This window comes from Nilaparvata lugens, chromosome 1 (genome assembly GCF_014356525.2).
Source record: "Nilaparvata lugens isolate BPH chromosome 1, ASM1435652v1, whole genome shotgun sequence".
Lineage (NCBI taxonomy): Eukaryota > Metazoa > Arthropoda > Insecta > Hemiptera > Delphacidae > Nilaparvata > Nilaparvata lugens.
In genome coordinates this window covers 7,144,891-7,160,574 of record NC_052504.1, presented here as the reverse complement: position 1 = coordinate 7,160,574, position 15,684 = coordinate 7,144,891, and the positions used below count along the sequence as shown (strand labels likewise).

The 15,684-nt window shown below is 33.9% G+C and overlaps 1 protein-coding gene across 1 annotated transcript in view; it reads left to right on the top strand.

Moving 5' to 3' along the window:
- The window catches only part of LOC111043363 (sodium/iodide cotransporter), a 73,290-nt gene that overhangs the window by 26,412 nt on the left and 31,194 nt on the right, over positions 1-15,684 (top strand). Inside the window, 2 exon segments of the mRNA XM_039429041.1 lie at positions 14,231-14,344; positions 14,347-14,363. Of these exon segments, the coding sequence (XP_039284975.1) occupies positions 14,231-14,344; positions 14,347-14,363 (131 nt within the window).

Here is a 15,684-nt window from a genome sequence, read left to right as displayed (position 1 = left end):
CGAGTTATCAATTGGAGAGACCAGTCTAATTTGTACTTTCCTAAGTAGCTGACTGCTTCTGAAACTGCAATCATTCATATTATATATTATGGATACACTATCGGGGGACCGAGCTTCTCTCTGGAGTGTAAAAGCATAAAAAATTTGTAACGAAAGATTTGATTTATAGTTTATATTTTTATATTTATTTATTCATTTTCTCAGTCGTACAATTATTTTTATATTTATAATATGAGGAGGCACATCAGGCTTATGCCCAAAACTTTCCATTTTCAAATTTATACTACAGTCCAAATCAAAATCTAGTTTAAGCTTCTATCATTCATCAAAATAACAATTCATTCTCTTCTGTCATACGGTGTTATATTTTGGGGCAATTCAACTCATGCAATACATATATTTAGGATTCAAAAGTGGGCAGTTAGAGTGATGGTAGGTGAATCTATTAGAGCAAGTTGTAGAGGTTATTTCAAAGAGTTAAAGATTCGCAAAAAACACGATAATGGATGTCATTGGAGAGAAACAATTGAAATGGTATGGACACCTGCGCAGAATGAATGAAGGAAGACTTCCTTTGAAAGTATGGAATTGGGTACCAGCGAACAGAAATAAGCGTGGAAGACCGCGAAAGAGATGGGTATCCAATGTCCACATTCAAATGGAGAGTAGAGGTCTCTTTGAAGGAGACTGGATAAATAAAGAAAGATGGCAATTGGGGTGCGAGAAGCGACATACTGAAGTTGCAAAACTCGCTATATATATATATAATATATATATATATATATATATATATATATATAATATATAATATATATATATGAAGATTCTCCCACTACCAGGTGTATATATTTTGGAGGCTCTTTGTTTTATAATAAATAAAGATAGGTTAAATACAGGAGAGTTGCTCCACTCATACAATACCAGATATAGACAAAACCTCAGAGATGAGATTCATCGAACTGGTATGTATGAGAGGGGGGTAAAGAGTGCAGGAATTCGGCGTTATAATTCATTGCCAACACGCGTAAAGGCTCTTGCAGGTGAAAAGTTCAGAATTAAGGTGAGGGAGGAGTTGTTGCAGGTTTGTCCTTATTCCAGTGAGGAATTCTTTTTGCATTATGGAATGCAAAGATTGACGACTTGGATTATAATTGACAAATCCTTATACCCCTTTCATAGGTGGTCAGTGGGATGAAAAAATGAAATGAAATAAAAAAAAAATGAAATTCACACTTCAAAAAACAAACACATCATCAATTACAAATAGGCTAGATATAATATGAATTCGATTTAGAATGATATATTATGTTAGCCACAATATTTGTTAATATACTATGTACTATTCTACACTTACAGCATCTAGTTACTATTTTAGACTTTCTGAAGTAAACATGTTTTATAAAAAAAGATAAATAAACAAAAATAAGTTTTTCTTGCTGGATTATTCTTCTCGTAAGATCAGCTGAGGAATAAATAACCCACACATGCACTCGCTCACTCACTCCCATCACGGTATCGACAGACGACAAAATTTCCAGCTCTTCAGCGAGTTATCCCAGGGTTGAGACCTAGTGCAATCGAATTTTCATATCATAAACCTACTTTGTTCCAAGCTTCGTGAGAATCGTTAGAGCCATTTTCGAGATCCGGTCAAATACAGATATATAAACATATAAACAGGAATTGCTCGTTTAATAGTATAGGATTATAATGGGAATCGATAAGTTGCCTCAGGGCTGTATCTTGGGCTTCAAGGTCTGTGATGGGTCCAAGTTATTCTCTACCTGTAGTGGACACGGCAACAGGTTTTTGGAAAAGTTCAGCTACTGTTCCTATAGGTCTATGAATGCCCATTGTAGGTAGTAGTAGAAAGCTGGACCAAAAGGTAATTTGTCATCTAAAGAGAGAATTATCTTCGCAATAATGTCCTTATGAACTCTACTATATGCAGACGACACTGTGGATATTTTTAACATGGAAGATAAACTCGATTTGCACTTTTCAAGCTGAACGAAATTGGGTAGGACTTCGGCATGAGAATCTCACCTCAAAAATCCAAGATAATGGCATCCAGAGGAAAGTGGCCAGTAAGGTAGGCGCACACAGATCGTCATCGGACGGACGGCACGCATCGGACGGATCGGACGATTAGATTTGATGCATTGTTTTCAATTGTAGTGCGCTTACCTATCCGCATCAAATCTAATCGTCCGATCCGTCCGATGCGTGCCGTCCGTCCGATGACGATCTGTGTGCGTCTGCCTTTAAGCTGCGTTTTCGTTTGTGCGTAAATTCCGTCGATGACCCGGACAGGATGAGGATCTCAGATTGGGTAAATTTCAATTTGTCTAAATAACCTAAAAGATTATGTTCAATTATGTTTTCGTTTGTGCGTAAATTCCATCGACGACCATGACAGGATGAGGATCTCAGATTGGGTAGATTTCAATTTGTCTAAATAACCTAAAAGATTATGTTCAACTATGTTTTAATGAGGGAGGTTGAGTTTATACTTTTTTACTCTCCTCTCACTTGAAAACTGAATCATATTATATTTACTGAATCACTGTTTTAGACTATCATGTTAAGTACAGCTATCATTCAATCTTCCACTAGTATTTCTCCTCTGTATCCTAAAATCAAATATTTGAAAACTGAATGATATTAATTTATGTGAGCAGTGCCTGAGGCATCTAGAGATTAACGAACCCAAACGAGCGCGAAGGTCATCCTCTTATTATAGTTGTCCATCCATTCAATCATAACATTGTATCTGGAGTGTTTGTTTTTCACTAATATTAGGCTACTACTATTGCCGATGGAAATCTCGTTGAGAGCCGGTTTGAATTCTCTAGTGAAGATCCTTTTCTAGTCTCTAGTGCTGAAGATGGAGAGTTTAGATTCTAGTCTAGATTCATGGACAGTTTATTGAATGTGCGTAGCAAGTTCATTCCTTTAATTTGAGGCTGGAGTTGTCCGTTTGTGGGTATGTGGGTTTGTTTGTAACTTTGATGATAACTCTTTTATGCTTCCATCAGAATCAACTTCAAATTTCCAAGACATCAAGACATTACCAATATTTTTTGTTCATTTGGCCAACGAAATGGACTCACTCTCTCGGCCTTTTTGAGGCTATAGAAGGATGACATTGAGAAAACAATTTTTCAGCAATTTATCTCATTCTTTTATCATTACAAATCACAATTAAATCAGCTTTCAGCTGGGTTATTAAAAAGTATGCAACTCAACCAATACCTACTATTACTATCACTATCCTATTATATTAAGCGAGCAGTTTCTGTATGTCTGTTTATATTTTTATATCTGGTTACCTGGTTATTTATGTTCAACGGATCTCGAAAACGGCTCTAACGATTTTCACGAAATTTGGAACATAGTAGGTTTATGATATAAAAATTTTGATTGCATTAGGTCTCATCCTTGGGAAAACTCGCTGAACGACATTAAAATGATAATTCATCTTTGGCTGAAACAGCTGAGACTTTCGTCGTCTGTGGATAGTAAAAAGTGAGCGAGCGATTCTGTGAAAAATCAAAATATCGCATCCCCGAAATTCATAAGCTGAGGTATAGCCAGCTGTAAAATATAAACACGATCATTTTAGAGAATTGTGTTCTAGTTATCAATAAATAAAAATAACGAGCGAAGCTCGGTGCCCCGATATTTACTATTTTATTTATTGATTTATCTATATTTTTTACAAATTTATTAGAGTAATAGTAGGTAGACTCAACTCAATGCAATGCTCTTCGTTCAATAGAACATCTGATATAATTATTATATCAGAGGCATTTTGAGCGAGTTCTCCTGTACTATACATTACCTATATGGCATTAGTATCTATGTAGGCCTACGATCTGAAAACTTGATTTTGATGCCATCAATACAGGCATTAGGTATACTTTATTGATAGACCTGTGCTGAACGAACTTCGGTTTATTATTCCTTCTATACCTATATTTGAATTTTCTACGTGTGAAAGCATTACTTATCGAGCCGTTCATCTTTTCAAACTAATAAATTGTCACAACATTGTAGTTATCAACCTTGAAATTCAAGACGTTCTATTTCAGTAGCGGCGGAAAATATTCACTTTACCTCCTATTTCAGTCGAAATGTTGTAAACATTCACTGTATTTCGAATAACAATAATATTTCATTGGAGATGATTTTGCTTCTGTATTGTGTTTTATCATCTTGTTTTCAGTCTCACTGCAGAAAAGAGACTGGCATTTTATTCCATGCTGTAACTAGAGAGTTTAGAATGTTAGGCTACATTCTATCCTCTCTAGCTGTAACAAATTCACACTGTATTTTATTCATTCATCTCATCGTATTAATTAACCTGATTTTTCCTCTTCAATGGAAATTCATCTGAGCATTCAAATGATTTAATTTTGTTTCTGCCTCCAGCCTACACAATCATTAATTTAGCAATATTAATCAGAAATTTATGTGCAGTTTTTTCAATGTTTTATTATTCAAAGATAACTGTGTTAGTATAGTCATTAATTTAGCAATATTAATCAGCAATTATTAATGTGCAGTTTTTTTACGATTTTATCATTCAAAGATAACTGTGTTGGTATAGTTAGGTATATACTGTATTCCAATTTACCTAGTGTTGATGGTAGCGTTAATGAGTATGTATTCTAGGTACATTCATAGAGAAGCAATAGCGTAAGTAGATATCCCATGGTATAGGGCGTTCATGTCGCAACGTTTACTGTTATCTCAAGCCGATTACTATTGAATATTGAAGATTTTTACTGTTTTATTGGGGTGAGAGTGTATGAACGGCACAGTATGAGAGACTACCAGTGTCACACAGCTTCACGGGAAAGAATAACAGGAACTATCGGCTTGAGATAACAGTAAAAGTTGCGACATAAACGTCCTATATCATGGGATATCTACTTACGCTATTGTTTCTCTATGGTACATTGCTGTATTATACTGTGCTAGTACATTTCCGATTGTAACTTTGAATGAGCTCTTCATAATCAAAAGTGTTTAGCAGTCAAGTGTCTACTTGAACCTCTTCATCTCTATTGAAAGATTTGAGTATACAGTAATATGGAATGATCAATTAATCCGAAATTTATGGACATGCCGATACGAAAAATGCATGCCTCTCTAAAGTAACTCCTTCATAACTGCTTCCTAATCGCAAAGATTTTGTTATCAATTTTATAATCTATATCAGTACCCTTGTGATTTTCCATCACTTTCTTAGGAAGTGTATTAAAAGAATATACACCGTGTGGCACGAAGAGGTTTACTCTTTTCAATCTATATCACGTGTCCATTCACGTACCAAACTTTTTCAAAATTTTACACAGTTTACAAAGTAGGCTCTGAAAAATATGTTTAAGCTCCATAATCTTCTTAGAAACAAAATGGCGGCATATTAAAAATATGTTACCAATTCGCTTCCTATAAAAGCTAGTTTCATGAGTCATCATGAGTATCATCTGATTTGTTTACTTAGTTGCGGTAGTCTTGCCTCATTTGATGGTACCAGAAATGGATCAAGCAATCTTCCAACAAGATGGTGCTTCACCTCATTTCGCAAATCATGTCAAGCAATTAGTAAATGACAAACTTCATGGGCGTAGGGTTGGTCGTGGGAGTGATTTTTTAGATTGGCCACCCCGATCACCAGATTTAACTGTTTGTGACTTTTTTATGAGGATACTTGAAGGAGAAAGTTCATGCCCACAGCTTCAATGATGATGAGGAACTAAAACGATCAATAGAAGAGGAACTTCTCCGGATACCGCGGAGTTTCTTTGTGAGAGCTTATGAATCATTTCTTAAGCGCTGTTATCAGTGGATGGATTTCAATTTAATAATTTCGGACTTTGAGGTTTTCATAAGGCTATGTTCTAGTTTATTTCACGTCATATTGCTCTAATGTGCAACAATAAAGATACTTTATAAAACAAAAACACCATTTTAATGTTCTTAAAGTATAGTTTTTCAATATGCCGCCATTTTGTTTCTATATAGGCTAGGCTAGGGAGTTGAAATTATCCCAGAATATTTTTAGAACCTACTTTGTAAACTGTGAAAGTTTACTTTGTAAAATTTAAAAAGTTTGGTGCATGAATGAGCACGTAATATAAAATCAAAAGTGTGAACCTCTTGTGGGACACGGTGTATATCATAGTAATCAACGTGACCAAATTTTGAATTGTCTATTAAGCTACATCCTGATTAATCACGGGAACATTCCTTCTATGAAATCGTTATTTTATTACCTGGCTCAATTTCAATATATCATTCCACTGAATTTCGAAAACGCTACCACAAAAAATGAAGTCTTCATTATTGGTAACTAACTCTATTCCAAATTCCACCATGAACAAATACTGTAATTTGGTATCAAAAATCATGATGATGTAACTCATCTGCCTGTGATTTGTTCAACTGTAGCTCTGACCATGAATTCCGTTGTAAATGTCACAGTCTGAATTACATTTTCACGTAATAGGACTAGTTTTTTGTCCAAATTATTCCAGATAGAATAAAGAATGAATCTCAATGAAATAAGAATGAATCATAATCTCTAAGGACTGGAGACATAATGAGCTCCAATGAATAGAGTTGTTGAGCGAGTTTTGGTTGTGGAATTTTGTTTTAGTTAAAGTAGGATTTATTATTATGATGCTTGTACTGTTTTATCAGTATGATGACTACTCGTAAAAATCAATAAAAAATAAGCAACGCAGACTGAGGAGTTTTGATTGTATCCAGTAATTGACCGAGCGAAGTGAGGTCTAAGATCCAAGTCGACTGGTTGGCATTTCTCTTTATGTTAAAACGTCTATAATATGTTTGAATGTCTATATGTTGCGCATTTACGGCGAAACGCGGTAATAGATTTTTATGAAATTTGACAGGTATGATCCTTTTTAAATTGCGCGTCGACGTATATACAAGGTTTTTGGATATTTTGCATTTCAAGGATAATAGGAAAAGAGAAAAGGGGCCTTCTTCATACGCCAATATTACCGTAAAAATAAAAATCTGGTGTGGCGCACTCACACAACTTTCCTTGCCGTTATGAAAATTTATCACCTGACGCTAGTGTTCCCGCGCATCACAAGTTTACTACTTTTTATAGATCTGAGCCAGCTGGTGACAGGACAATAACGCTGGAAACACACGAGGTCTGCTATCTCTTCATACTGAATGATTTAATAGAATCAACAGTTGCCAACAGTTTGTAATAATTGAATAATCACATTTTCTCGAATTTCGAGCTTATTTCAATTTTAGGTAAAAATGTTACTGAACATTAATTGTAGAGATTCTCATGCTCAATCTTTTTCACTTATAATTTTTTGTTTAAATTGTATCTGAAGCCTAATAATTGTGAATCAACAGTCCCAACAGTTTGCAATTGAATAATCACATTTTATCAAATTTCAAGCTTATTTCAATTTTAGGTGAAAATGTTACTGGACATTAATTGTAGAGATTCTCATATTCAATCTTTTCTACCCAAAATTTTCAATTTTTCGCTTAAATTATATCTGAGACCTGATAAGTAGAAATCTAAAATCAAACTTTGCATACATGGGGTGGAGCTCTTAAAATTTTCACAGATATGGGACTTGTGGCAGTTGATAAAGCTTATCAATAGCTATTTTGAGTATGGATTTGATCAATATCGTTGGAGCCGTTTTCGAGAAAATCGCGAAAACCCTGTTTTTGACAACATTTTCGCCATTTTGGCCGCCATCTTGAATTGCATTTGATCGAAATTGCTCGTGTCGGATCCTTATAGTGTGAGGACCTTAAGTTCCAAATTTCAAGTCATTACGTTTATTGGGAGATGAGGAGATGAGATATCGTGTACACAGACGCACATACACTCACACACGTACAGACCAATACCCAAAAACCACTTTTTTGGACTCGAAGACCTTGAAACGTATAGAAATTATTTAGAAATTGGGGTACCTTAACTTTTTCGGAAAGCAATACTTCCTTACCTATGGTAATAGGGCAAGGAAAGTAAAAATAGCACCGCAGTCTGAGGGCTTTCGATTGTAACCAGTAATGCAATGCACATTCTAAACTCTCTAATTGTATACCACCAGGAATATAGTATCCTTGATTTATTTGCTCCACAAACATCATACGAGTAATATATGTTTTTTTTTACAATTATCTGAGAGTCACTCTCTCTGAATCTGCTCTCTACAGTATTCTTTTGTGAGTATGAGTAATAGGCTCTGATTCAGATTCATGAAGGCCAAACTTTACAGTAAAACTGAGATGACATTTTAATATTCTTTTTTCTCTCTACGGGAAATTTTATTTCAGTTCTGTGTTGAATCACTGTGCAGAATAATATTTACAGCGTACATCACGTCTGAATGGGAAGTGAATGAATTGTCATCCAACCTAATGAGAAACAACATTTTTCGTTTGATTATTCAATAGTAATAAAAGTTCTAGAAATTCAATTAAGCAAAATTGATTAAGGTGAATCAGTTTTTAGACACTTTCCAATTTGCTCCAAATTGGTTATAACAGATATGATTTTGACAATTAAATTGTTTAGTTCTTCAGCATCTTAAATTTATTTATGATCAATGCACAATTATTATGACAAACCATTCTATTAAACGAGTAGTTTCTGTTTAAATGTTTTTATGTTATAATATATCTGTAAGTGACCGGATCTCGAAAACGGCTCTAACGATTCTCACGAAATTTGGAACAAAGTAGGTTTATTATATGAAAACTCGATTGCACTAGGTCTCAACCCTGGGATAACTCGCTAAAGGACATTAAAAGGATAAATACGTCCTTGGAAAAAAAACAGCTGGAAATTTTGTCGTCTGTCGATACCGTAATGGAATTGAGTGAACGAGTGCATGTGTGGGATCATTCAGCTGATTTCACAAAAAGAAAGATTCAACAAGAAAAACTTATTTTCGTTTATTTCTCTTTTTTTTAAAAAAAATGTTTACTTCAGAAATTCCAAAATAGTAACTAGATGCTGTTAGTGTAGAATATTACATAGTATTTTAACAAATATTGTAGCAAATATAGTATATCATTCTAAATCGAATTCATAGTATATTTGTAATTATTGATGATGTGTTTGTTTTCTGAAGTGTGAATGAATTGTTATTTTGATGAGTGATAGTACCGTAGCTTAACCTAGATTTTGATTTGGACTGTAGTATAAATTTGAAAAGGGACAGTTTTGGGCATAAGCCTGTTGTGCCTCCTCATATAACTGTAAAAAGATTGTACGACTGAGAAAATGAATTAATAAATATAAACTATAAATTCAATATTTCGTTACAATTTTCTATGCTTTTACACTCCAGAGCAAAGCTCACCCCCCGATATTGATTAATTATTGTGACAAACGTTCTTGAGATGTGTTCAGAGCAAAAAGTGGATCAGTTTTTAGAAACTTTTCAATTTGCTCCAAATTGGTATGACAGGCAAGATTTTGACAATTAAATTTGTTTAGTTCTTCAGCATCTTCAATTTATTTTTTCATAAAACATAGCACACCGTTCTCAGCTCTTGAGACGTAAAACGATTTCCGAGACGAAACACATTCTTCTTTGTACAATAACTTTCCTAGACTATTCTTTCTGTGTGACAGGTGAATGTAAATAACACTGAGACAACAATGATTATTATAATTCATTCTTGTGACATGATGTACAAAACAATTGTTGGCCAATTTTATTATGACACTCCCGTAACTTACTTCCTCAAACATATATATCACTATGAAAGATCTACTATTTAATCAATCCAACATTACTTTTTCCATTGTCTCGGTTGTACTTTTACACGTCTCTAGTCACGCCACTGCTCTTGCAAAAGTTGTGCAAATTCTTCGTGATTTACGAAATCTGGTATGATTTACACATATGATCACCGAAATAATAAACTTTTTATGAGTTTGTTGATGAATTCGTCATCAGCAGCCTTCAATCAGAGATGACAGAGGTAATAAAGAAAATAGTATTTCTTTACTTACTGCTCAATGGAAGCAGTGTGATCCTTGATCCATTATTTATTTATTCCATTAATCTATTCAATCATTAGAATCACACAACCAGAAAATTACCACTAAGTACACAGGCTAACGCCCAAAACGGTTCCAATGATAATTTATACATCAGTCCGAATGCAAATAGTTTAATCCCAAGAATAGTATACAGTCGGTAAATATATAGATTATATACTATAATTATCATAAACGAGAATCCCAATTAAATGCTGTCAATCACTCCGAAGACCTGTGCTACTGCAAATATTGACAACAGGGTAAACAGTTAGATGGAAATTCGATGAGCGCTACTATACAAAAATTATTTGTCAGCCCGGGAATCGATCTCAGTACCTCCTAATTGCTGGTCAGAAATGGTTTCCCTTATCCTTATCCTAACCGGCAATTAGGAGGTACTGGGTTCGATTCCCGGGCTGACAAATAATTTTTGTATTGTAGCACTCATCGAATTTCCATCTAGCTGTTTACCCTGTTGTCAATATTTGCAGTAGCAGAAGTCTTCGGGGTGATTTACAGCATTTAATTGGGATTTTTTTTTAATAATAATTATTCATTAATCAGCATTTGAACAAATGCAACTTCAAATTTATTTATATATACTAATTTAGTATATGGTAGATAGCTATATACTATGCTTGGTTAAATCCAACAGAGTGGTTCTTCTTCCATTGAAGAAATCTATTGTACATGAAAACATTACAAATATCGGACTTGGGCCTACATGATAACTATTGTTTATTACAATTTTGTAATTGATTGCCTGTTTCATTACAATCAATTAACTAACACTCACACTTTCACTTTTTACACTTACAGAATTCTGCAAATATTAGAAGACAGTCTACTCACTTTATTGAGTGATATGAGGAAAAATATTCCATTCACCTTATTCCAGGCACTACCACCAATAGAATAAGAATTGCCATATAGCTTAAATGTGAATCTCTAAAAAGCTTCGAAGATCGGACGAGTAAATTATACGCTAGCTACACATAATAGGTACCGTGCGAATATACAGAGAATAGATACCGTGTATTATTTAATTCTAATAATAATGATGAATATAATCTGGCCTTATCTCCTGACTGCTCGTGGTTCCCGCCGATAATTCACTGTAAGTTAGAAACTCTTCACTTAAATAATGTAATTTTCTATTACTATAGAAATCACGATGAATCATACCTCTGTCTGTTCACTCGACAATACATTGTTTCAAATTATTCTCTAAAGCTATAAATCAAGTTTTTGTACTGCATATCGTTGTATTCTACCAATCAAGATAATTATTAAGTTACATGACTAGTCAAGTAAGTGTCATTCAATTTTCTATTAAGAGAGTAGTTGATATCATAGCAAGTTGAATGATAAATTGATCAAGCATGCTCATCGTATTTTGAAAGTTATCTGATGATAAGTGAAATTGATTTTCAATTTTTCTTTAATTACAAATATTAATATTGACAACAGAGAGAGAGAGAGAGAGAGAGAGAGAGAGAGAGAGAGAGAATAGCTGGAAGGAGAATAGATGAATATTGATCAACCTTCACTTGATTTTCTAACTAATGATCCATTTATTAACCTTCGAATATTTCCTTCTAAAGTGTTTGAAATTCTCTCTGTTTAGTCTAGTTGAGCATATTTTCAATTACAGAATTTAATCAAAATTTATAAATAAAAAATATTACTCAAACTTGAATACCAATCGAAAAAGATAAAAAACTAGCAATAATACATTATTCTATCAAGGCGAGTGGCCAATAAAAAGCAATACTCATTTTATCACCACTGATTACTCTACTACACTAAACTCTCTCCTGATTGGTCACTGTAAAAATACTCAACTTCAAGTTTGGCCAATAGGAGACAGCACTGGTTGAATAACTAATTCACACTCGACTCTCTCCTGATTGGGCGACTGCTTGTTTTCTAATTCGTAATTATGCCAGTGGACAGCAGCACATCTTGGGAGTCATATCTTAAACTCCGCCTACTCACTCTCTTTCTCTCTCTCTCTCCCCTGATTGATAACCAGTTTGTAATGTATCTTAATCTCATGATTGGTCGAGAACTTGTAATGTATATATTATACTAAACTCTGCCTATAGGTGACAGCAATTGCTGGGTTATGATCTCTAATAGAAGAGTTTTCAATGCTTGGATGTACCATATTCAGATTATACAATACGTGAGCTAAATGGAGAAAAAACTTGCGGTCCACATCATCCAACTGAATCTGTTACTGTTTGATGAAAAAAGTCTGTGTCGAATGTGTATCTCAGTCGAATAATCTGTATACGCTTCTAAAAATGAAGAAATTGATGTGATAATTTGATAGCTCCTGGCTCGTGGGTTGAAAATTGATATTTGTGCGAATAAGGAATTGAATAATTCGAAATTATTAACGATTTTGAATAAGTTTCATACCTTAAAATTCAGATATCAATTTGCCCTCATTGAGCGTTGAATAAGGTTGGAAAGATTCATTTTATGTTCACCAGATAATACAGTAACTGTGTTATATTCAAAATGCTGTTTTTGTAAAACTAGAAATTCCTGGGGGTATTCAGAAGAGGTTCCGAGCCTGAGAAAACTCTTTAAATCAAGTCCCAAAAAAGGTAATCAAAGCTATTCGGGAGCAAGGAAAAATCCATGAATTTGTGTGAACAATCAATCAACAATAACTTTATTCAAATCAAGACAATATACATGAAAGAAATCAAAATACCGAAAATCACAATCAAAAATAATTTTTTAATAAATACAAAAACAGGCTTCATGGTGGGGAGTGCTGAAAAGAAAGAAAGGAGGAAAATACCTAGCCAACTATGGTTTCCCATGTAATAGGCAGGTAGAGGGTATAAAAGTAAGGAATTGATTGATTGATTGATTGAGTACTTTATTTATGTAGATTACAATATATACTGGCTTATACACTTGTATATACAATAGCTTCCAATACAGCATAGTTATAGATGAATTTACATAATATAGACTAAGAAAATAACTATTGAACTGTATATTATATGAAAAAGCAATTTGTTATATAATAACTATAGATAATAATCATATTGTTATGCATCTACATAAATTGGCGGAGCTTTGGACATATCAATGTCCATTCTTTGGGAAGAATATTAAAAATATCCTCCCCACTAACTCTCTACCAAACGTTAATTTCGTTATTTAAACTAAGGATTTATTTATTAATGGAAATATTGTAAAAGTTTTAATGAAGGAATGAAGGAATGAAGGGTGAAAAGGAGAAAAAAAGGGAAGTATTGGAGAAGAAAGTAGGAAAAAGAGAGAAAAAGATGTGCAAAAATTGTAAACGAGTCCACTTTCAACAAATGCATCTAAAAGAATTGGCCTTCAAACAGTAGGTTGAGCAGAAATATGGAGATTCATATGTCGATATGGAAGAAAAAGTTACTGTTTGTCCAGGTTTTTATTTTTAGTTTAGTTTTTCTACTAATCTTAGAGTCTATAAGGAAGTGGAGTCTATGAGGAACACTATTTAGCTGCTACAAACTTACGCGCGACAAACGTGCGTTTCTCAAACACGGATTCGCCAAGTACAGTGATCGAGATCAGAGCGCGAACCTGCGCGACCTGCGATCATAGTGCGTATTTCTCGCATTTTGTTTGAGTGTTGCGCAGCTTGTAAAGCTGCATTTGCACCAACGTTATTAACAAAATGTTAATAACTTAATCCTTATAGACTCTATTAGATTCAACGGAACCTGACAACACATATGTTTATCATGTGTATGATAAGTTATGCTCAATCTAAAAGAATCTATAGGATTAAGATATTAACATTTTGTTAATAACTTTGGTGTAAACGCAGCTTAAGTCTACGCTTTTCAACAAATCTAAGACCATACCGACTTGCAAAAATAGTTATTGATAAAGAGTAAGTTGCACAGGTGTTTGTGATTGGTGTTTGAAATTTTTCAGCCTATGAAGCTTGCGATTTCTTCAAAAGTTTGTCTGCGTTTGCTGTGAAAAACTGTATTACTTTGCCAACAAACTGGCTTCTGTAGAAATTTAATTTTATACAAATTTAATTACAATTTTTTCTTTGTCTCAAGAGGTACCGGTACGGTGTATAGCTACTAAAACAGCACTGAATATTGATTTTTGTTTCAGGATATCCATCAGAGCTGTTCTATAGAGGCAGCGGAATGTGGGAGACTTTATATGGAATGTCAATTGCCTTTCCCATCGTCTGCTTCGTATTCGTACCTGTTTACTATAGTTTAGGATTACTTCTGTTTATCAGGTAAGATTTAAAATATTATTCAAGATTCGATTCTTCTTTGTTCAGTTTTTATACATGAGGCTTCTAAGGGTCTTATGAATCATCCAAGTACTACTTTTGCACTCGTATTGCTACTATCTTTCTCAACTACTTTCGCTCGTTAAACTACGATTATATGTCGCATTCTGAGTTCAAACCATTAGCGGTTTTATTGAATTTCATTTGAATTAACACTTTAACCGAAACATGGTCAGAACTGACCTAAACCGAAACATCCGGTCTCACAGACCGGGTCTTGCTTAAAGTGATATGTTTGATATATTTTCTACTAAATATGAATTTAAATATTTTTCATTGGTAAATTTCAATTATAGTAAAGTATAATATAGATTTTAGTTGCAAATTAAGTGATGGAAGAATAGAAAAAGTTTGGAAACATTGATATGTGATAAATGTATTATGTTGGATGTAAGAACACACACAATACAAAATCCGTGTAAGATATACTATCAGTTACTACTCAGACCAATAATAATGGAGAAATATTTTATCAATATAGACTTATAGCAAAACTGAAAGGTAATCTTCGAAAATAATAATGTTTTTCATTGTTACCAAGAAACTTGTTTGAGCAAACGTTTTCAGCCTCCAGTTATTTTATTAGCAAGAAAAGTTCATAAATAACTATAGTGGTCGGAGTCATCTATTTCGTCAAATGGATGTTTATTTTGTGACACTTCATTGTGAAGCATGCTATTGATACAAGTTCCAAAGGCTGGGGCTTGTATGGTTGATAACTCATCCATTGTCATCATTTTCCTAAACCAACGTTTTCTAAATTACAAGAATCAGTTTTCCAAATAAAACATGTCAATCAAATACCGAAATAATGAAGAGAAAAACATTAGAAAAAATTGAACGCTCAAGATATCTGTTAGTCAAAACATCCGGTATTCTAGACCGGTAAAAATGTACGTTATCCGAAAGATCCGGTAGCTGAGACCGGTACGTTTTCAATAGATTGATGTTTACTTGATAACCGTGAGTTGGGGACTGACGAGCATTGTTGAAGAATGTTGAGGAATAGTGGGGGAGAAGGTATTAGAGCGGGCAGCAATTTCTGATTCACAATTTTGCCACTATAGAAAAAATAATTTTTCCTCTGGTCTCACACACCGGTGCCTCGGTAAGTGCTAATATGGTGTTTAAGGACTCAAGTGAGATAGAAGTTATACTATAGAGAAACAATAGCGTAAGTAGATATACCATGGTACAGGGCGTTTATGTCGCAACTTTTACTGTTATCTCAAGCAGATTACTGTCGATTTCTACTGTTTTGACC